This window comes from Aotus nancymaae, unplaced genomic scaffold, assembly GCF_030222135.1.
Source record: "Aotus nancymaae isolate 86718 unplaced genomic scaffold, 86718_ANA_hifiasm-v0.15.2.pri h1tg000003l, whole genome shotgun sequence".
Classification (NCBI taxonomy): Eukaryota; Metazoa; Chordata; class Mammalia; order Primates; family Aotidae; genus Aotus; species Aotus nancymaae.
In genome coordinates this window covers 565,128-588,189 of record NW_026988414.1, presented here as the reverse complement: position 1 = coordinate 588,189, position 23,062 = coordinate 565,128, and the positions used below count along the sequence as shown (strand labels likewise).

Genomic DNA, 23,062 nt, shown 5'->3' with positions numbered 1-23,062 from the left:
ATGGAGGCAGGAGCTGGAGGCGCAGGTGCTGGAGGGGCAGGTATGGCGGGGCAGATGCCTGCGGGGCAGGTGCAGGTGGGGCAGGTGCTGGGCGACCAGGTGCAGGCTGGGCAGGCGCAGGTGAGGCGAGTACTGGAGGGGCAGATGCTGGAGGGGCAGGTGCAGGCGGGTCCGGTGCTGGAGGGGGTGTAGGGAGTGTAGGGGGGCGGGTGCTGGAGGGGTAGGTGATGGAGGGGGTGTAGGGGGAAGACAGCGGCGGGGCCGGTGCAGGAGGGGCGGGTGCTGGAGGGGGTGTAGGGAGTGTAGGGGGTAGATACCGGCGGGGCGGGTGCTGGAGGGGATGTAGGGGAAGATACTTGTGGGGTAGGTGCTGGAGGCGCAGGGATAGGCATGGCGGGCCCAGGCCCTGGGTTGTGGTTCCCGGGAGGCCAGCAGCAGCAAGACGGGGGAGAATGCCCGGCCCACCCATGACACCCCACCTGAGCCAGGCTGGGGAGGTCCAGGAAGCTGTTGTGGAAAGTTTGGGAGCTCTGGGGGCGCCCCTGCGAGCAAGTCGGGGAGGGGGTCGCGGCCCTTCATTCTCTGAGCATTTTGCCCCCTCCCGCCGGTCCCCGCTCTGGCAGTTCCACTCACCGTCCTCGCCAGGCTGAAGTCCTCGCAGCAGGGGAGTGGGCGACCCTGGCCAGGGTGGGGTGGAGACAGAGCATGTAGTGGGAGAGCTGAGGACGGGGACCGAGAGAATTTGGGTGGGGCAGAGCTGGAGAGAGGTCCAGGCCAAGGCTTCGACCAACCCGACGTCCCCCAGCCCCAGGAGCCAGGCTCTGGAAGGTGCGGGGGACAGGGAACCGAGACCTCATCTCTGCCCTGGGAGTCTCGGGCTGGCAGGGGGCGGTGGGGCGGTGGCAGCGGGACCCCTGCACAGTCCCGCGCACTCCCGTCCCCGCATTCCCCAGCCCGGCTGATGTCGAGAGCCTGGGAATGGGGGCACCCTGTTCCATCTGCAAGCAGCTCCTGGAGATGTTGGGGTGCTGACTCCTCCCCCCAGCCCCGCTTCAGAATTTCCTTAGGATTTCCCCCAGACCCTCGAGCACTTGCCCCGGCGGGCAGCCCGGACCCCACTTCCCAGCTGGAATGCCTGGGAGAGGCTCAGGTGTCAAAAGCCTGAGAACCCGAGAACCCGCCCGAGGCCCCCGCCAGGCAGCGCCGCCAGCAGATTTATTTATTCTGCGGCCCTATCTCCGCGCCATCGGGCCAGGTATTTGCCCTGGCGGGATCCAGGGAAACTGCGGTTTTTGTTATGATAGCTGGGGCAGGGACAGCATCCCCGAGAGACCTGTCTCGGGTGGAGAGCTGACTCACTGAGACCCAGGTTTTCTGCTGGGAGCCTCGGTTCCCTCATCTGTAAAATGGGGAGCATAAAAACAAAAGCGCGACCGAGGATGACCCGGGTTAAGGAAGCGAAGCTCTCAGGACAGAGCCTGGCCCCACGTTGGCCTTTTTTTTTTTTTTTTTTTTGTGATGGAGTCTCGCACTGTCGCCCAGGCTGTAGTGCAGTGGTGTGATCTCGGCTCACCGCAACCTCCGCCTCCTGGGTTCAGGCAACTCTCCTGCCTCAGCCTCCCCAGTAGCTGGGACTACAGGCACGCACCACCACGCCCAGCTAATTTTTTTTGGTAGAGAAGGGGTTTCACCATGTTGGCCAGGATGGTCTCAATCTCCTGACCTCATGATCCGCCGGTCTCAGCCTCCCAAGTGCTGGGATTACAGGCATGAGCCACTGCGCCCGGCCTTTTTTTTTGAGACTGAGTCTTGCTCTATTGCCCAGGCTGGAGTGCAGTGGTGCGATCTCGGCTCACTGCAACCTCCTCCTCCCAGGTTTAAGGGATTCTTCTCCCTCAGTCTACCAAGTAGCTAGGATTACAGGCACCCACCACCATGCTGGCTAATTTTTGTATTTTTAGTAGAGATGGGGTTTCACTGTGTTGGCCAGACTGGCCTGGAACTCCTGACCTTAAGTGATCCACCCACCTTGGCCTCTCAAAGTGCTGGGATTACAGGTGTGAGCTACTGTGCCCGGCCATGTTTACCTCTAAAAATGATTATGACTGTGATTTATCTTCACTTTACAGATGAGGAAATGGAGGCACAGAAAGTTTATCACATGCCACCCCTCCCTTTTGGGGAGGACAGGGTCTCACTCTGCAGCTCAGGATGGCGTGCAGTGGTTCGATCACAGCTCACGCACCCTCCTGTGAGGAGGCCACCGCGTCTGCCCTCACGGAGTATAGTCATAACAGCTGCTTTTTCTGAAAGTTCCAATATCGGGTCATCTCAGGGTTGGCATCTGTTGACTGTCTTTTCCTTTGAGCATTGGTCAAATTTCCACATTTGTATGGTAACGATCTCGGCTCCTGGACATTGTGAATAGTATGTTGTGTAGATTCTTAGTCCTGTTAACAATTCCGCAGAGAAGGTGGGTTTGTTTGGTTTCAGCTGGCAATCAGGCTGGTTAGTTTCAGACCACAAGTTCTGTTTCACCTGCTATGAGTGGCATTTCCAAACTTGGGTCAGTTTTCGGAGTTTTGTTAGGCTGGTCTGGGTTTGTCTCCTGCACATGCAGTTCAGCCGGGAGCCCAAGACGTGTGTGAATTCATTCTAGGGAGTCCAACCATCCCAGTTTGGGACTAAGGAGTTTCCCAGGATGTGAGACTTTCAACAGTAAATCCAAGAAAGTCCTGGGCAGACAGTGATATGGTGGTCACCCCAGCTCACACATAGAATCAGGGGACCCCCTTCTCTAGCTCTGTCTCTTTTAGGACTGCCCCCCTCTTGTCACTCTGCAGAGAGTGGGAAGCCCTTTTCTTTCCTGGTCCATCTGGTTGGAATAACAGGGTTTCTTTTCTTTCTTCTTCTTCTTTTTTTTTCTTGAGATGAAGTCTCTCCCTGTTGTCAAAGCTGGAGTGCAGTGGCAGGATCTCAGCTCATTGCAACCTCCACCTTCCGAGTTCAAGCGATTCTCCTGTCTCAGCCTCCTGAGTATCTGGGGCTACAGGTGCCCACTACCATGCCAGGCTAATTTTTGTATTTTGAGACAGGGTTTCACCATGTTGGCCAGGCTGGTCTTGAACTCCTGACCTTGTGATCTGCCTGTCTCGGCCTCCCAAATGTTGGGATTACAGGTGTGAGCCACCGTGCCTGGCCGACAGGGTTTCTACTGAACTTTTACTTTCCTGTTCTGCTGCCAGTGCGGTCCGGCGCTGGTGCTCTGAGCTGCGAGGGCAATGAGAGGGGAAAAGCAGAAAACTCACCCCCTGGAAGTCCGTTTCTCTGTATTTTTTTGTTTTGTTTTGGTTTCTGAGATGGAGTCTCACTGTTGCAGTGCAGTGGCGTGATCTGGGCTCATCGCAACCTCTGTCTCTTGGGTTCAAGCCATTCTCCTGCCTCAGCCTCCCTAGTAGCGGGGATTACATGCACTCACCACCATGCTCAGCCAATTCTTTTTTTTTTTTTTGTATTTTTAGTAGAGATGGGGTTTCACCATATTGGCCAAGCTGGTCTCAAACTCCTGACCGCCTTGGCCTCCCAGGCGTGAGCCACCATGCCTGGCCCATTTCTCCAAGTTCTGATGCCACTCCACAACCTGCCAGCTTTTGTTTGCTTTTCAGTGACCTCAGATAGTCGCTTTTTTTTTTTTTTAACGGAGTTTTGCTCTTGTTGCCCAGGCTGGAGTGCAGTGATGCAATCTCGGTTCACTGCAACCTCTGTCTCCCGGGTTCAAGTGATTCTCCTACCTCAACCTCCCAAGTAGCTGGCATTACAGGCACTCGCCACCATGCCCACTTAACTTTTTTTTTTTTTTTTTTTTTTTTTTTAGTAGAGGCAGGGTTTCTCCATGTTGGCAAGGCTGGCCTTGATCTCCTGACCTCAGGATCCGCCTGCTTCAGCCTCCCAAAGTGCTGGGATTACAGGTGTGAACCACCGCTCCCGGTTAGATGGTTGCTTTTTGTATTTTGTCTAGACTTCTCAGTTGTCATCATCTGGAGAGATAGACTTTTAGAAATTGTGCTAAATATGCATAACATACAATTTACCATTTTAACCACTTCTAAGTGTAACTCGGTGGCATGAAGTACACTCACACTGTTGTGTGATCATCACCACCATCCATCTTCAGAACGTTTTCTCATCTTCCCAAACAGAAACTCTACACCCATGAAACACTAACTCCCCAGCCTCAGCCCCTGTTAACCTGGAGAGAAAGGTTTTTAAAGCGTCTGCTTACAAAATGTTTGTCAATGTCCCATTATCCAAAGCAAGTCACATGGCCAAGCCCAGATCCAAGGGGTGGAGGAACGGCGGGAACGTCACAGGTAAAGGTGTGGCGGTATAAACAGCATGGCAGGTGTATGGGGAGCGGGGGCCATGAGTGAGCCCCTGGCTGCTGGGAGGGGGCTGAGGCAGGAAGCGCCCAGGGGCTCCGCATTCCCTGCCACTAGGATACCTCTGGCAAGGATCCCTGCTTCCACACATGGGGGACTTCAGCAAGGGTCTTCTCACTCCCACTGAGATGTCCTTGTGATGTCTGTTTCAGTCATCCCTCTGCCTTCTGTAACCCTCAAGGACACTTAGGAAATGCCAGACCCCTGGCTCTGGGCTGCCCACTCCTGTGGTGAGGCCTGAATGCCCACCCAGGTCAGGGGAGCCCACCCTGCGATTCTCTTCCAGGGCCTTCCTTGCACCCTTGCCCGAGGCCCTCGGGTACTCAGCTGGTCAGGATGCTCTCAGGAGGTGCCGGGGACCTTAAGGACTTGGTGGGACCTGACCAAGCACCACCAGGGCTCATCTGTGGGTGCTGTAGGCCAGGGCCTGCGTTGAGAGCAAGGCAGCTGGGCAGCTTTGGGGCTCTGAGCCCTGGCTTCAAGCTGCTGGGCCCCGTATATTCTGGTGTCCATTCTCTCAGTGCCTCAGTGTGACCTCCTGTCTCCACCATGTTACTTTAGCTATAGCTTGGCAGCTCCTGGGCACCTCAGCCCTCTCCTACAACTCCAAGCCAAGAATCTAGTTGGTTCAGCTCATCTCCTCAGGTCAGCCACCCCCAGGTGGAGGTGTATCTCAGGACAGCCAATCAGGGGCTTCCCTGGGCTGATTCTCCTTCTCTGGTCCAATTAGCTTTGACATAAGGGCCTTAGTTGGGGGTGAAACTACCTCCCAGTAGAGGCCATCTGCCAAGAAAGGGGGAGGGGCAGCGCGGGGAGGGGCGGGGCCAGCAGCCTGGGTTCCCACCCAGATGGGCTGCTTGGTCTGTACGACCCCAGCACGGCAGGTGGCCCCTCTGGGCCTGTTTTCTAGTCCCTTTGGGTCAATAACCTATGAGGCCCAGCTGCAGAGGCCTGGGCACTTGGTTCATGGGAGCTTTGGGACCAGCGACGTCCTTCGAAGATCTGTTTGGGGTAGGGGAGGGGTCCCACCTAGCCCAGTGGCCTCTTGCTCACAGCAGACTCATTTTTTTCTAGGGTCAGACACGAAAGGGGGCGGCAGCCCCGCCACCCCCGAAAACCCCCGGGGCCCTGCGCAGCCCGCCGCCCCCGAGGACCCCCGGATTCCCGCGCAGTCTGCCGCCCCCGAGGACCCCCGGATTCCCGCGCAGCCCGCGCTCCCGCAGCTCCCACGCCGCCCGCGGCCCCTGGACGAGGAAGGAGCGCCCAGCGAGGTTGGGGCTGCAGGGGGCAGCGAGCCCGCCCGGGAGGACGCCCCGGCCCAGGCGGCAGGCGAGGCTGGGCCTGGTTCCAAGGCGGTGGCCGGAGGCGCCCCCCACATCGGCTTCGTGGAGGAGCCCCCGCCCTACGCGCCGCCGGACCCCAAGGCCGCGCCGCTGCTGTACCCGCCCTTCCCGCAGGTGCCCGTGCTCCTGCAGCCCACGGCGTCCGCGCTCTTCCCGCCGCCCGCCCCGCTCTACCCGGCCGCGCCCACGCCGCCCGCGCTCTTCCCGCCGCCCCCCGGGGCCGCCTTCCCCTTCCCCGTGGTGAGTGGCCGCCGCCCTGGGCGCGCTCCCCTCCGTGCTGTCTGCACGTGGTCGCGGGCGCCCGTGTGGAGGCCGAGAGGTCACTTCTGTCGTGGGGGCCGGCGAATCCGGGGGCTCCTTGGAGTTGGGGGCATTTGGGCGGGGTTCTGGAGGATGAATAGGAGGGCTAAGGAAAGAGAAGGACGGGCACCCTGGGCAGAGAGCGCCGCACAGGTGCGGAGGGGCCGAGACTGGGTGTTCTGGGGATGGTGAGGCCTGTTTGGCTTGGTGGGGAGGGGAGGAAGGTGGGACCCATGGCGAGGGACCCCAGGGACTTTGGGCAGGAGGTGATTTAGATTTTCCTTTAAAACAAAACAGCCGGGCACAGTGGCTTACACCTGTAATCCCAGCACTTTGGGAGTCCGAGGTGGCTGGATCACGAGGTCAGGGGTTCGAGTCCAGCCTGTCCAACATGGTGAAACGCCCGGTCTACTAAAAATACAAAAATTAGCCGGGCATGGAGGCACGTACCTGGAGTCCTAGCTGCTTGGGAGGGTGAGGCAGGAGAATCGCTTGAGGTGGAGGTTACAGTGAGATCTCGCACTCAAGCCTGGGCAACAGAGCGAGACTCCTCTCAAAAACAAACAAACAAAACAGTCCGGGTGTGCTCATATACGTGTAATCCCAGCACTTTGGGAGGCCAAGATGGGCAGATAGCTTGGGCTCAGGAGTTCCAGACCAGCCTAGGCAACAGAGCCCTCATCTTTACTAAAAATAAAAACAAATTAGCTGGGCATGGTGGCAGGCGCCTGTAGCCCCAGCTATTCATGAGGCTGAGGCAGGAGGATCACTTGAGCCTGGGAGGTCGATGCTGCAGTGAGCTGAGATCACACCATTGCATTCCAGTCTGAGTGACAGAGCAAGACTCTGCCTCCAAAATAAAAATAAAAATGAAACCAAACAAAAATCCTGGGCTGCCCGTGGGAAGATTGGAGGTCTCCCAGAATGGGGTTGTGAGCCCCGTGAGGATGGAAGTGCCACGGAGGCTGGACCCTGGATGGAGCCAATAGTAGAGGGCAGGACTGAAGACTCCGGGGGGGGGGGGGTGGGGCTGAATGGCCAGGGGTGCAGGAGGGAGAGGGCAGAGGGGCACCCTGACCCGGCTCCTCTGTGATTTGCAGCCTCACTGGGTGGGGACTGGGAGGACCGAGTGACTGAGCTTGCCCGGCCTGGCTGGCCTTCTCACTCACTCTGCTGTCCCGAGGCTGGGTCGGCTCCCTCACCACTGTGGCTCTGCCCCCACAGTACAATGGCCCCATGGCTGGCGTGCCAGGCCCTGCCACGGTCGAGCACAGAGCCCTGCCCAAGGACTACATGATGGAGTCAGTGCTGGTGACCCTGTTCTGCTGCCTGCTCACTGGCCTCATCGCCATCGTGTACTCCCATGAGGTAGGTATGGGGGTGGCCTTGGCACAGCCTCTTCTGGCACGCAGCCAGTGGTGCCCAGGTAGGAGTCCACAGAGCCCCTCTTCCAGCCACACCGTCTTTGGTGTTTCTCCCTCTGGAGAGGCGTGGGAATTGGGAAGTCAGAGCCCAGTCGTTTGTGGGGTCCTTGCCCCTCCTGTCTCTGCCCCCAACTACTCAAAATGTGCTGTGGGAAGTTTGGCCAAAACAATTTGCAGTAAAGGTGTGAATGACTGATAAGGCCCAACATGCTGCCCATTCCAGTGGGGGCTTGTGGGTTTTTTTTTTTTTTTTTTTTTCAGGTAAGTCTCACTCTGTCATCCAGGCTGGAGTGCAGAGTGGTGCAATCTTGGCTCAGTGCAACTTCTGCCTCGTGGGTTGAAGCAATTCTCCTGCTTCAGCCTCCCAAGCAGCTGGGACTACAGGCATGTGCCACCATGCCCAGCTAATTTTTGGATTTTTAGTAGAGATGAGGTTTCACCATGTTGGCCAGGCTGTTCTTGATCTCTTGACCTTGTGATCCGCCAGCCTGGGCCTCCCAAAGTGCTGAGATTACAGGTGTGAGCCACCAGGCCTGGCCCTACTTCTACACTCTCTATTAGAGTGTCATCACATTGGCATCTTTGAATCCCCAGGGCCTAATAAAGAGATGACCAAATAGAGGGATGGATGGATGGAGAGCAGAGAGATGAGGGTGCACACCACCAGCTGAGAATCACTTGAACCTGGGAGGCAGAGGTTGCAGTGAGCTGAGATTGTGCCACTGCACTCCAGCCTGGGAGACGGAGCAAGACTCCAACTCAAGAAAAAAAAAAAAAAGCAAGCAAGCATCTGGAAGCCTGTGCTGAGGGTGGACCTGGTCTCGGGCCTGGCTTCACTCTGCTGCTCAAGCTCCCAGCCATAAGCAGAAGGCAGCTCTCAGGACAGCTCAGAGATGGGACTCACCTGCTGGTGAATTCTGGCTCCACCGCTAGTGGTGTGACCCTGGGTAGGTCACTTAACCTCTCTGAGCCTTTGTTTCCATATCTGCAAAGTGGGGTCAGCCTCAGGGCTGCTGCGAGGATGGCAGAGGTTGAAGCTGAGGGCATGCGTCAGTGCTGGGCATGACAAGCACCCAAGAGCTGGCGGCCGCCACTGCCATCACTCCTGCCGCCTTTCGAGCTGTGGGCCTGGCAGGCTCCTGAACCTCTCAGCGTGTCAGTGTTTCAGTTTGTGGAACTGGGCCTCAGTCACACTGGGAGGGAGTGGGAGCTCCTTGGTTGTCCTACCACCCTCTCCCACCCTGTCTTGTTGCAGACCCGCGCAGCCCTGGGCAGGGGCGACCTGGCCCAGGCTGAGGAAGCCTCGCGGAAGGCCCGCTCGCTGGTGCTCTTCAGCCTGCTCTTTGGGGTCTTCGTGTCCACCAGCTGGGTCATCTACGTGGTGGTGGCACTCTACCTTCCCTGAGGCTGTGGCTCCCGCCGGGATGTCGGATGCAGGGATGCCCAGGGATAACTGGCTGGGCCAGACCCTTTCTCTGGACTTGGATCCCTGTGGGTGGCCAGTTCTCGCCTGCAGAGGGGATCTGGGGCTGGAGGAGGGCGGGCTTGGCAACCCTCAGCAGACTTGTGGCTGGGCCTAAGCCTCTTCAGCCTCCACAGGTGGCCCACCGGAGCCCAGTCCCTGTCCTAATCCGAGGTATCTCCAGAGCCCGGCCCCAGTCGTGGGATAGGGGGCCACCAGAGGCGCCTCCTCTCAAGGCCTTCTTTAGACACTTGCCTTCATCTGTGCCCCTGGGAGGCCCTTGTAGGAACCAAAGCCTTCACTGTCTTCAGAGCCATCTGGAAGGACATTGCAACCACTGCCTCCCCACAACCTCCAGCCCAGCTTAGGCGATGGGGCTGTCAGTATTATCTTTCCCTTCAGGAGAGTGGAGCATGGTGGCTCCTGCCTGGTTGTTCCCCTACCCCTTCCCCATCCGTAGGCGGAGCTTGCGGTGAGCTGAGATCATGGCACTGTACTCCAGCCTGGGTGACAGACTGAGACTCTGTCTCAAAAACAAACAAATAAAAAAACGATTGCAGAGAGAGAGGAGGAAGGGGACCCCCAGCTGAGCCACACAAGATTGACGGCTTAAACTAAATCAATTGCTTTCAGAGCAGCCATGGTGTGCTGCTTGCAACCTGGCACCAGGGGCTGAAACAGGAGAATGGCCCAACTCAGCCCAGCCCCGCTCCAGAAAGCTGGAGAGGCAGGCATGAGGAAATGAGTGACGAGCAGCCTGGAGACTGCAGATTCCAGTTCAGCAGGCAGGGCCTGAGGTCTAGATTTCTAATGAGCTTCCCAGTGATGCCAAAGCTGGTACTCAAACCAACAGCAAAGTAAGTGGGAAATTATCAAAACTACTAAAAGGAATTAAAACCAGGATCATGACATGGATGCCCCCGAGTGTCTGTATTATCTGACATTGTTGGGAAGTTCCAGCTAATGCAAAAAATAAAAAAGTGAGATTTGTAGTATGAAAATTAGAAGGGACAAAATGATTTACCTAGCTAGAGTATCCAAAAGTCAATTAAAAAACATGGAATAGTTAGAGATAACTCAGTAAAGTGGCTGGATATAAAATAAATACACAAAAGCAATTGTAGTAATAACCATGTAAACTTGGAAAAATTTAGAATTCAACTTATAATAGTGATAACAGTAAAATTTAGGAATAATTTAGCAAAAATATCTGGAAACCAAATTAAGAAAATGATTTTTTAAAGTTACCAAAAGGCCATGTGTGGTGGCTCATGCCTGTAATCCCAGAAATTTGGGAGGCTGAGGCTGGTGGATCACTGGAGGTCAGGAGTTCAAAACCAGCCAGGCCAAACTCATGAAACCTCGTCTCTACTAAAAATACAAAATGTATCCGGGCATGGTGGTACATGCCTTAATCCTAGCTACTTGGGAGGCTGAGGCAGGAGAATTGCTTGAACTTTGGAGGCAGAGGTTGCAGTGAGCTGAGATCACACCACTGCACTCCAACCTGGGTGACTGAGTGAGACTCCATCTCAAAATAAAAAAAATAAAATAAAAAAAAAATACCAAAAGACCCCCCCCTCAAAAAACCTGAACAAAATATCTGGGTAGAAGATATAAAAATATCTATTTTTAATAGATATTTTAGATAGATTTAATACAATTCTGGCAGGAAAACCAAGCTTTAAAAAAATGACAAAAATGATTTTAAATTTTAATTGGAAGGAAAAATATGCAAAGATTGCTAATTTTTTTTTTTTTAAGTTGAATGAGAGGGGACTTTCTTCACCAGATATTAAAACTTACCATAAAGCTATAATAATCAAAATCGCAACATTGCCACAGAGTTAAATCAGTGAAAAATTATTGAAAATCTAGAAAACATTACAAGTACATGTGGAAAGTTAACACTTGCTAAAAATGGCATTTTAATTGAGTAAAAGAAGATTCCTAATAAGCAGAGTTGCTATCTGGTTGGAAAAAAATAATTATTCTAACATTGTATGCAAAAATAAATTCAAGATGGATTAGTGGATTAAAGAGCTAAGTATAAAATGAAGCTCTAATCATAACAGAAGCTTAGGAAAATATTTGTGTAACTTCAGGGTGCTGGGGCAGTGTGGCAACATGAGGCCTCTTAAAATCTAGAAAACCATAGAGGGAAAGATTGATTGATTTGAGTCCTATATATCAGGGACATGCAGATTTAAAACATGAGATAGGATTTTTACCCACTGGACTGTGAAAGAATTAGAAAAGTTGAACACATCTGGAGTTGCAGAGGGATTGCTGACTCTCACATTTATTACTGGTGGATATGTATTGCCATGATCTTAATGGAAAGGGGACGGATAGTATCTGTTGCTAATGTATGTGTGGACTAGGCATGGTGGCTCATGCCTGTAATCCTGGCACTTTGGGAGACCGAGGTGAGAGGAGCGCCTGAGTTCAGGAGTTTGAGACCAGCCTGGGAAATATGGCGAGATCATCTCTACAAAAAAAAAAAAAAAAAAAAAAAAAGCCAGGTATGGTGGCATGGGTCTGTAGTCCTAGCTACAGGGGTGACTGGGTGGGAGGATCACTTGAGCCCAATGTCAAGGTTGCAGTGAGCTGTGATCATGCTACTGCATTCCAGCCCAGGTGACAGAGCAAGAGCCTATCTTAAAAAAAAAAAGTATGTATATGAGAGGAACGAATTTAAAATTTTTGCACTTTTAACTGCTTATCACTATTGACTTGTACATTTATTATTTATATACATATAATGTTCCTGTCATGTGTGCATGGACGTATACCTATGGACATATGCATGCAAAGAACAGGGTCTGAAGGATTTATTCCAAATTACTGACAGTGGCTGCCTTTGGGGACAGAATGTGATGGGGAGGGTTTCTGCAACGCATTGCTGAATTTTTAAATAGGATGTCTTGTGTAAAGAAAACATAACAAGGCCCGGTGCAGTGGCTCACGCCTGTAATCCCAGCACTTTGGGAGGCTGAGGCGGGTGGATCACAAGGTCAAGAGATCGAGATCATCCTGGTCAACATGGTGAAACCCTGTCTCTACTAATACAAAAAAAATTAGCTGGGCATGGTGGCACGTTGCCTGTAATCCCAGCTACTCAGGAGGCTGAGGCAGGAGAATTGCCTGAACCCAGGAGGCGGAGGTTGCTGTGAGCCAAGATTGCACCATTGCACTCCAGCCTGGGTAACAAGAGCGAAACTCTGTCTCAAAAAAAAAAAAAAGAAAAAGAAAACATAACAAAAAATATGCGTGGCTTTTGACCCAGAACTACAAGTTTTAGGATTCACGGTCATGAAGAAGACGGTCTGTTTTCCTGGAGCTAGCAGTCCAACATGGGAGACAGACATTTAGCAGATAATGTAGCTGCAAACTGTTTGGGGAGGTAGCTCATGCAAATCTGCAATGTCGAGTGCGGCTGAGAGAAAACTTCATCAGAGTGCATCCTGATTTAAGAGATACTAAAATATTTCCTAGAATTATTCACATGTGGTTGAGAGAGTGGTGAAAAAAGGTCTTTCTGAGCATAGGCTGTGAGTATATTAACATTAAAAACCAACAAGGTGCGCCAAGCGACATTCCAAATTGGCTGCATCATTCTGCGCTCCCACCAGAAATGAATGAATGTTCTGGCGGCGGCTCCCTATCCTCATCGACCCCTGGTATTTTTCAGTCTTTTACGTTTTAACTCTTCTGGGATGTGTGTAGGGGCATTTCAGTGTGGTTTTAATTTGCATCTCTCTGATGACTAACAATGTTTAGCCTTTTATCATGCTTTTTTTTTTTTAATACAGACAAGGTTCTCCATTGCCCCAGGCTGGAGTGCAGTGGCGTGTTCACAGCTCACTGTAACCTGGAATTCCTGGGCTTAAGCAATCCTGCTTTGGTCTCCCAAGTAGCTGGGACCACAGGTGTGCACTGCCACATCTGGCTGATTTTTAAATTATTTTTATAGAGACAATCCTCCTGTCTTGGTCTCCCAAAGTGCTAGGATTACAGGTGTGAGCCGCTGCACCTGGCCTAGCCTTTTATCATGTTTATCGGCTATTTGGATATCTCTTTTTATGCAGTGCCTGTTCAAGTCTTGTGCCATTTTTATGTCAGACTGTTTTAGAGCAGTTCTGTATGTAATTGGGATGAGTCCTATGTTTTAGATAGAGTATTGCAAACACCCTTTCTCACTTTGTAACTTCCCTTTTCACTTTTTTTTTTTTGAGAAGGAGTCTCGCTCTTGTCATCCCCCAGGCTGGAGTGCAATGGCATGATCTCACTGCAACCTCCGTCTACTGGGTTCAAGCAATTATCCCGCCTCAGCCTCTATCCCTTTTCACTCTTAATGGTGTCATCTGATCAAATGTTCTCAGTTTTTTTTTGTTTTTTGAGATGGAGTCTTGCTCTTGTTGCCCAGGCTGGAGTGCAATGGCACAATCTCAGCTCACTGCAACCTCTGCCTCCCAGGCTCAAGCGATTCTCCTGCCTCAGCCTCCCGAATAGCTGGGATTACAGGTGCCCATCACCATGCTTGGCTAATTTTGTATTTTTAGTAAAGACAGGGTTTCACCACATTAGCCAGGATGGTCTTGATCTCTTGACCTCGTGATCCACCCACCTTGGCCTCCCAAAATGCTGTGATTACAGGTGTGAGCCACCATGCCCGGCTGTGTTTGTCTATTCTTGTGCCACTATCACACTTCATTATGGGGCACAAGAATATTTGACACATTGTCTTTCTCTGTTACTAAGGTTGGAGTGCAGTGGTGTGATCACAGCTCACTGCATCCTTAGCCTCCTGGGCTTAAGCAATCCTCTCACCTCAGCCTCCCAAGGAGCTAGGACCACAGATGTGTGCCACCACACTTGGCTAACTTTTTATTTTTAGAGATGGGGTCTCCCTATGTTGCAAGTTTTTTTGTTTTGTTTTTAAGACAGGGTGTCACTCTGTTGTCCAGGCTGGAGTACTGTGGTGTGTGACTGTACCTCACTGCAGCCTCAAACCTCAAACTCCTGGGCTTAGGTGATCCTCCTGTCTCAGTCTCCCAAGCAGTTGGGATTACAGACATGATCCACCATGCCCCAAAATCACTTTTTTTTTTGAGATGGAGTCTAACTCTGTTGCCCAGGCTGGAGTGGGGTGGTGCCATCTTGGCTCACTGCAACCTTCAACTCCTGGGTTCAGATGATCCTCACGCCTCACCCTCCCAAGTAGCTGGGACTACAGGTGTGCTCCACAACACCCAGCTAATTTTTGTATTTTTAGTAGAGACAGGGTTTTGCTATGTTGGCCAAGCTGGTCTCGAACTCCTGACCTCAGGTGATCTGCCCACCTCAGCCTCCCAAAGTGCTGGGATTACAGGTGTGAGCCACTGCACGCAGCCCCAAATTCACTTCTTAATTCTGATCATTTATCTGTAGATTCTGTTGGGTTTTCTATATACATAATGTTGTCTCTTTATAATGAGTTTTTTGTCTTTTTTTTTTTTTGAGATTGAGTCTTGCTCTGATGCCCAGGCTGGAGTGCAATGGTGCCATCTAGGTTCACTGCAACCTCCGCCTCACAGGTTCAAGCGATTCTCCTGCCTCAGTCTCCCGAGTAGCTGGGAGTACAGGTGTGCGACACCATGCCTGGCTAATTGTGTGTGTGTGTGTGTGTTTAGTAGAGACCAGCTTTCACCATGTTGGCCAGGCTGGTCTTGAACTCCTGACCTTGTGATCTGCTCGCCTTGGCCTCCCAAAGTGCTGGGATTATAGGCGTGAGCCACTGTACCTGGCCTTGTCTTCCTTTTACAATTCTTGCCCACCTTGGGTATTTTTCTTGCCTTATTGCACTAGCTGGGACCCCTAGTGTAATGCTGAATAGGAGTGCTGACAGAAGGCAACTTGTCGTTTTCCCAGTCTCAAAATGAAGGCTTTCAACATTTCACCTTATTAAAAAACAGACTCTTTTTTCAGGTTATGGAAGTACCCTTCTATTCCTAGTTTACAAAGAGTTTTAAAAAATTATGCATGGATACTGAATTTTATTTTCATGTATACTGAGAAAATTATCAAATTTATTCCATTAATTTGGTAACATGTTGATTTTCAAATGTTAAAATAGCTTTTCATTCCTGGAATAAATTCATCTTGATGAGCATGTATTACCGTACTTTCTATATATCACTTGATTCAGTTTGCTAAAATTTTGTTTAGGACTTTTGCACTGTGTTCACGAGTGAAATTGGACTGTAATTTTCATTCTTGTTATGGTTTCGGTGTCATAGTTATGTTGGTCTCATCACAAAAGTTGCAAACATTTCTGATTTTCGCCTTTGGAAGTGTTGTGTAAGATTTGACGTTTTCTATTCCTCAGATGTCTGGGAGAGAGGTGTGTTAGCCCTTCCCACTAGGAGCACAGGTTTATCCATTTCTCCTGCTAATACTGTCAGCTTTTGCTTTACGTATTTGGAGGACATGTAATTAACTAGGTGTATACAAATTTAGACATTGTTAAATCTGTTGAGCATAATTTGTATCTTTACAAAGTGTTCCCTTTGTAACTCTAGCAATGCCTTTTGCCTTAAAATCTGCTTTTTCTGATATTAATAGAGCTATGCTTTGGGTTTTTTGGTGGTCCTATTTGCGGAGTATATCTTTTTCCAAAATTTTACTTTCAACTTTTCTGTACTTGTAACTTAATATTTATTTATTTAGAGACAGGGTCTCACTCTGTTGCCCGGGCTGCAGTGCGGTGGTGGCCATCATGGCTCACTGCAGCCTGGACTTCCCAGGTTTGGGTGATCCTCCTACCTCAGCCTACCCAGTAGCTCTGGGACTACAGGCACTCACCACTGCACCTGGCTAGTTTTTCGATTTCTTGTAGAGATGGGGTTTTGCCATGTTGCCCAGGCTGGTCTTGAACTCCTGGGCTCAAGTGACGCACCTGCCCCAGCCTCCCAGTGTTGAGGTTACAGGTGTGAGCCACCATGACCAGACATTTTCATCACTGTTTTTTTTTTTTGAGACAGAGTCTTGCTCTGTCACCAGATGCCAGGCTGGAGTGCAGTGGCGCAATCTCGGCTCACTGCAACCTCCACCTCCTGGGTTCAAGCAATTCTCCTGCCTCAGCCTCTGGAGTAGCTGGGACTACAGGTGTGCGCCACCACACCCAGCTACTTTTTGTATATTAGTAGAGACGGGGTTTCACCATGTTGGCCAGGCTGGTCTTGATCTCTTTTTTTTTTTTTTTTTTTTTTTGAGACGGAGTTTCACTCGTTACCCAGGCTGGAGTGCAATGGCACGATCTCGGCTCACCGCAACCTCCGCCTCCTGGGTTCAGGCAATTCTCCTGCCTCAGCCTCCTGAGTAGCTGGGATTACAGGCACGCGCCACCATGCCCAGCTAATTTTTTTTTTTTTATTTGTAGTAGAGACGGGGTTTCACCATGTTGACCAGGATGGTCTCGATCTCTTGACCTCGTGATCCACCCACCTCAGCCTCCCAAAGTGTTGGGATTACAGGCGTGAGCCACTGCGCCCGGCCTTGATCTCTTGAGCTCGTGATCCGCCCACCTCGGCCTCCCAAAGTGCTGGGATTACAGGCTGGTTGCTGTTTTACACGGCGACTGTTCATTTACCCACCTGTTTACTCTTTCTGTTGCTCCTTCATTCTCTCCTGCAAGTGTGATCTTCCATCTGGGATCATTTTCCTTCTGCCTGAGGCAGTTTAGTCTTTGCTTAGTGTGGGTCTGCGGTGGTGAGTTTTCTGTTTTTATTCATCTCACAGTATCTTTATTTTGCCTGCATTCTTGAAAGGTACTTTCAGTGAGTGCAGAATTCTGGATGGTGGTCCTATTCTCTCGGCATTGAAGAAGATGCCATTCCCTTATCTTCTGGCCTCAATCGATTCTGTTGAGGCGTCTAATTGTGGCTCCTTTGAAGGTAACAGGCCCTTTTTCCCCTTATGGTTGCTTAAAGATTTCTTTTTCTCTTTGGTTTTCAAAAGCTTAGCCATGCTATGCTTTGGTGTATTCTTCTTCTTTTTTTTTTTTTTCTGAGATGGAGTCTCGCACTGTTGCCCAGGCTGTAGTGCAGTGGTGTGATCTCGGCTCACTGCAATCTCCACCTCCTGGGTTCAAGCAATTCTCCTGCCTCAGCCTCCCGAGTAGCTGGGACTACAGGTGTGCGCCACCATGCTCAGCTAATTTTTTTGTATTTTTACTAGACATGGGGCTTCACCATGTTGGCCAGGATGGTCTCGATCTTCTGACCTCATGATCCACCTACCTCAGCCTCCCAAAGTGCTGGGATTACAGGCATGAGCCACTGCACCCGGCTGGTGTATTCTTCTTATCCTGTTTGGGGTTCATAGGCTTCTTGAACCCAAGGCTTGATGCTTTCCTGTCAAGGACTGATCAGGAGACAGACAGTAATTTTTAATGGGAAAAGGTTAATATAAAGAATAATTCAAAAAGAGGAGAAACTGTGGATGCTAACAAATACTCTAGGGCTACAGGTGAGCACCCAGGAGGAAAACTCATCCGTGGCTGGGATTGAGAAGTCACCGGAGAAGGTATGGGTGCATTCAAAGCCTGGTGAGTTCTGGACTGTCCCCTTTTCCCCCTCACTACCCTTTTGTCTGATGTGCTGCTCAGTTTCTCGGCCACCTCATCTGGAATTGTCAGATGTCCTTAACATTACCTGGCTCCCAGTGTCAGGCCTCCCTCCCTGTGTCTCTTCCTGAATCCTGGCCCAGCAACTCCTCCTTCTCTCCTAGCTCTCTGATGACTTCAGGCAGGGTTATATTATATTATAATGTTTTATTTTATTTTTTGAGACAGTTTCGCTCCTGTGGCGCAGGCTGGAGTGTAGTGGTGAGACCTCAACTCACTGCAACCTCCGCCTCCCAGGTTCAAGCAATTCTCTTGCCTTAGCCTCCCAAGTAGCTGGGATTACAGGCGTGTGCCACCATGCCTGGCTAATTTTGTATTTTTTCAGGAGAGATGGGGTTTCACCATGTTGGTCAGCCTGGTCTTGAACTCTTGACCTCAAGTGATCCACCCACCTCAGGCTTCCAAAGTGCTGGGATTACAGGCAAGAGCCACCTCACCTGGCTGCAGGCAGGGTTTTAAAATCGGATCAAGCTTTCCTAGCAGGACAGGTGGGTGGAATTGCCCCATCTGCCATTACCAGAGTGGAAATTCTTTCTTAACACATTTTAGAATTAACTTCATCAAGGACCACACAGTCCTTCTGGGATTTCCTTTGGAATAGTTTTGAATTTATACATTATCTGGGGGAGAAGTGACATCTTTACAGAAGTTGGCTGGGCATGGTGGCTCATGCCCTGTAATCCCAGCACTTTGGGAGGCCAAGGCAGGTGGATTACTTGAGCCCAGGAGTCTGAAACCAGCCTGGGCAACATGGCAAGACCCTGTCTCTACTAAAAATATACATATAAAAAAAAATTAGCTGGACACGGTGCCATGCACCTGTAGTCCCAGCTACTGGGGAGGCTGAGGTGGGAGGATCGCCTGAGCCCAGGAATTTGAGGCTGCAGTTGAGCCAAGATCGCACCACTGTACTGCAGCCTGAGTGACGGGAGTGAGACCCTGTCTCAGAAAACTAACAAACAAAACTACCAAAAAACTCCCAGAGAGTTAAATTTCCTATCCACAAACATTCACATCTCTCAATTTATTAAGGTTTTTTTTTAATGCTTTTTAATACAATCTTACCATTTTTCCTATAAAGGTTTCATACATCTTTTTTTTTTTTTTTTTTTTTTTTTGAGACGGAGTTTCGCTCTTGATACCCAGGCTGGAGTGCAATGGCGCAATCTCGGCTCACCGCAACCTCCCCCTCCTGGGTTCAGGCAATTCTCCTGCCTCAGCCTCCTGAGTAGCTGGGATTACAGGCACGCGCCACCATGCCCAGCTAATTTTTTGTATTAGTAGAGACGGGGTTTCACCATGTTGACCAGGATGGTCTCGATCTCTTGACCTCGTGATCCACCCGCCTCGGCCTCCCAAAGTGCTGGGATTACAGGCTTGAGCCACCGCGCCCGGCCTATTTCATACATCTTTTGCTGGTGTTATGTCTAGGACCTTAAGATTTGTGATGCTAGTATAAACGGGGGCCTTTAAGAACTACATTTTTTGCAGCTGGGTGTGGTGGCACGTGCCTGTAATCTGACTTACTTGGGAGGTTCAGGTGGGAGGATTGCCTGAGCTCAAAAGTTTGAGGCTGCAGTGAGCTATGATCACATCACTGCACTCTAGCCTGGGCAACAGAGAAAACAAACCAAAATCCTCAAAAAACAAACAAAAAAGGATTACGTTTTCTGATTGCTTATTGATTGTATATAGGAATGTCCTTTTTTTTTTTGGAGACAGGGTCTCACTCTGTGGCCCAGGCTGGAGTGCAGTGGCGTGATCGAGCTCACTGCAACCTCTGCCTCCCAGGTTTAAGCAATGCTCCTGCCTCAGCCTCCCAAGTAGCTGGGATTACAGGCACCCACCACTATGCCCAGCTAGTTTTCTGTATTTTTAATAGAAACGGAGTTTCACCATATTGGGCAGGCTGGTCTCAAACTCCTGACCTCGTGATTCGCCTGCCTCAGCCTCCCAAAGTGCTGGGATTACAGGCATGAGCCACTGCACCTGGCCAGGAATATGTTTAACTCTTTATCTGGTTGTATAGCTAGCGAACTTGATAGATTTTCTTGTTTATTTCTCAGTTCTTTTTTCTTACAACGTTGGCAAGGATCCCAGTACAATGAATAGACAAGATGTTAGTGGGATCTTTCTCGTTTCTAATTTTAAAAGAAGCACTTTGAATATTTCACAATTATGCATGTCTATATAGGATTTTGGAAGGTGACCTTTATCAAATTAAAGAGCCTTTCTATTTCTAGTTAACAAAAAGGTTTTTTTTTGGCCGGCCTGTGTCTTGCACTTGTAATCTCTACACTTTCGGAGGGCAAGGTGAGTAGATCGCTTGAACTCAAGAGTTCGAGACCAGCCTGTCCAACATGGTAAAACCCAGTCTCTACAAAAAATACAAAAATGAGCTGAGTGTGGCGGTGCGTGTCTGTAGTCCCAGCTACTCGGGAGGCTGAGGTGGATCGCTTGAGCCTGGGAGGCTGAGGTTGCAGTGCCAAGATTGTGCCACTGCACTCCAGCCTAGGTGACAAAAGTGAAACCCTAAATTTTTATTATTCATAATAAAAATAATGGATGGATTTTAACAAAGGCTGTTCTGTGACTACTGCAGTGATTCTATGGCTTTCTTCCTTTAATTTGTTAATGTGGTACATTTGGGGGAAGTGAGGCCATGCTGTGAAAATAAACCCTGAAGTCTCCATGGCTTCATTTCTTCATTCACATCAAGCAAACACAGCCAGGATGAGTGGGGTGGTCCCTGTCCAGGCTCCCCCAGCTTGGGGGGCTCTGCCATCTCAACACCCAGACTCCAGGGGTACTGGGGGCAGGAAAGAGTAAGTATGAACCTGCACAACAGTCCTTAAATGCCCACAGCACAGTGACACGTGTCTGCCTCTCAGATCTCAGGCAGGGGGCTGGGAAGTGTAGTCCTGTGTGCCCAGGAAGGAGACGCAAACCAGCCGTGTGGAGCAGCAGCATCTAGCATGGGGTCAGTGACATCCATTAATCCATTAACTGGCTGAAATTATTCCATCCTTGCATTTCTGAGATAAGCTCAACTTGGTCAGGAAGAACTGTTATGCGTTGCTGGTTTGGGGTTGCTAAGATGATTTTATAAGTTTTGTATCAGTATTCACAAATTGGACTGACTTGTAATTACCTTGTACCATTCTTGTCTTGATTCAGTGTCAAGGTTATGTTGTTTCCCCTATTTCTTTCCTTTTTTTTTTGGAGACGGAGTCTCCCTCTGTCACCCAGGCTGGAGTGCGGTGGTGCAGTCTCAGCTCACTGCAACCCCTGTCACCCACGTTCAAGCAATTCTCCTGCCTCAGCCTCCTGAGTGAGTAGCTGGGATTACAAGCACCCACCATCACACCCGGCTAATTTTTGTGTTTTTAGTAGAGACAGGGTTTCATCATGTTGGCCAGGCTGGCCTTGAACTCCTGACCTCAAGTGATCTGCCCACCCAAAGTGCTGGGATTACAGGCATGAGCCATAGCACCGGCCTGTGTGATTTTTCAATTAAGAGAAAGAACTGAATGAGGTAAAGCAGTCTCAAAGGGCTTGGTACCCAAAAATGCTCACCAGACACTGTGAGACCTTAGGAAGTAGAGGTATTACCCCTCTTCTGGCTGGGGAAACTGAGAAGCAGAGAAGAGCACTTACCCAGGGTCCTTTTGCTCATCAGCTGCAGAGTCAGGACACAGTCCTTTGCAGCCAAGGCCACATTCCCCCAGACTGCTGCCGGTCACTGAGGGACTCCAGTGGCCCAAGCCCCACCTTGACTCTTCCTAAATAATGCACCCCTAGTGAATGAATGAAAAATATGGTTTGAATGAATGCTGGGCCTGTCTCTCATCCCTCTGGGGTACCAATAAGCAGCCATCATACCCCATTCTCCAGCCTTGCACCACTGGGGGCGGGACCCAGACTGCTGACTGTGGGGGGCCCACTTTAGGTGGGACCACAGCTCTTGGTTGGAGCAGGCATCTGAGCCTCCTGGGTTACTGGCTAAGCAGGCATACTCAGGCCCTGGGTGGGGATGCTCTGGGGTGGGGTGGAAGTCAAGGTGTTTCCTCAGTGACCGTGGCGGCTCCCTGGTGAACCTTGAGGTCTGCCGGTCACCAAAGACCAGGGTGGGTTGCAGCAGCTGCTGCCCTGCAACCCTGGTGGAAAGGCTGAGGCCTGAGGTCATACCTGGCACATCACCTCCTGCTCTTTGGGGTTCTTGGGGCCAGACCAGGTTCCTGGCGTTGCTGGCAGGGGAGAGGGATGGGGGTGGAGGACTCAGGAGGGGACTGGTCGCTCTCAGGCCTCTGCGTACTCATTGGTCAAATCGGACAACAGCGATAATAAGCCTGAGGCATAAGTGGTTGAGCATCGAGGATGTGAGGAACAAAGGCGAGAACCTGGGCTTCCATCACCCTCGAGGTTCATGGAAGCTTCAGGTGCCGCCTGGTACACAGGTGCTCAGCCAAAAACTGAGGGGTGGTGGATGCTTACCTGATGCTGGGGTCCCTTCTATCAGATCTTGTGATCAGCCCAGGAATACTTGGCCCCCCTCCCTTTAAAGGGACAGACTTAAGCTGCTGCCCTTTGGGGTGCATGAGGGGAGATGCCTCCTCCTCACCAGGTCCTACCTCTGCACGACCAGGTAGAGATGCAGAGCTCCTGGGCTTCCCCAGGTGCTGACATGGAGCTGAAAGCTGGAGACTGGGGACCAGCGTGAATATGAGGGCTGGGCCCAACCCCCACCATCCCTGGAGGCTATGCCCGGGTGCTTGGTCTCAGGTGCTAGGTTGGAAACGCCGGGGCACGGGTGGGCCGTGGTGTAGCGGTGGCTCTGGGAGGACGAGGAAGATGGGGAGATGGTGAATGGCCTCCCAGAGCCGTTGGGCCCCGTGCTTTACAGAGGGGACACAGCACACCTCCGGGCAGAGAAGGGACTGGAATCCCCAGGGCCTCCTCACTCAGTCCTTGTAGGTGCAGAGGCTCTGCTGCTTCCCACCAGGGCTGGGCCTGAGTCTGTGCACTGCCTCCTGGGTAGCAGAGGACACATTGCAAAAGGCACGCCGTAAAGACAGTGCTTCTGGGCCCTGGCGAGTAGCTCTAGGGCCTGTGCCCCCGCATCCCACCCAAGGAATGCCTTTTCACCAGGACACTGGGGCGAGGAGCTCTTGGGTATGAACCCACCTCCAGGCATGAGCAATTCTTTGCCCAGCTGAATGCTTCTAGGGCACAAGGTCTAGGAGGGAAGGTTCTGGTGACGTCCATTTCACTCAGCCACAACTACCCCAACGGCAGCCAGTGGGCCTGGGAATGGTGCTGAATGACCCTCAGTCTCCCAGGAGCCCTGTCTGTGCAGCGAGGCCAGCCTGGAGCAGCCTGGGCTGTCGCTGTAATTGCACACACGCAGCTGCGGCGCAGACATGGCA

At 51.2% G+C, this 23,062-nt stretch overlaps 1 protein-coding gene across 2 annotated transcripts; it reads left to right on the top strand.

Moving 5' to 3' along the window:
- On the top strand, positions 1 to 11,940 carry PRRT1B (proline rich transmembrane protein 1B). Of its 2 annotated transcripts, none has more exons than XM_064375555.1 (4): positions 1 to 25; positions 5,514 to 6,022; positions 7,307 to 7,450; positions 8,762 to 11,940. In XM_064375555.1, exons 1-4 carry the CDS (start codon positions 1 to 3, stop codon positions 8,909 to 8,911), a joined length of 828 nt encoding a protein of 275 aa, XP_064231625.1. In that variant the 3' UTR covers positions 8,912 to 11,940. The 2 variants fall into 2 exon arrangements, with proteins under 2 accessions (XP_064231625.1, XP_012313304.2); XM_012457881.2 differs by having other exon boundaries at positions 1 to 40.
- The last annotated feature ends 11,122 nt before the right edge of the window (positions 11,941 to 23,062 follow it).

What these genes read in the sequence shown, in the direction of transcription:
- PRRT1B (XM_012457881.2), top strand. Translation starts at nt 1, where the DNA reads ATGGAGGCAGGAGCTGGAGGCGCAGGTGCTGGAGGGGCAG. An exon ending in CCGCCTTCCCCTTCCCCGTG is followed by an intron (nt 6,023 to 7,306) that starts GTGAGTGGCCGC and finishes CTGCCCCCACAG; the next exon opens with TACAATGGCCCCATGGCTGG. An exon ending in CCATCGTGTACTCCCATGAG is followed by an intron (nt 7,451 to 8,761) that starts GTAGGTATGGGG and finishes GTCTTGTTGCAG; the next exon opens with ACCCGCGCAGCCCTGGGCAG.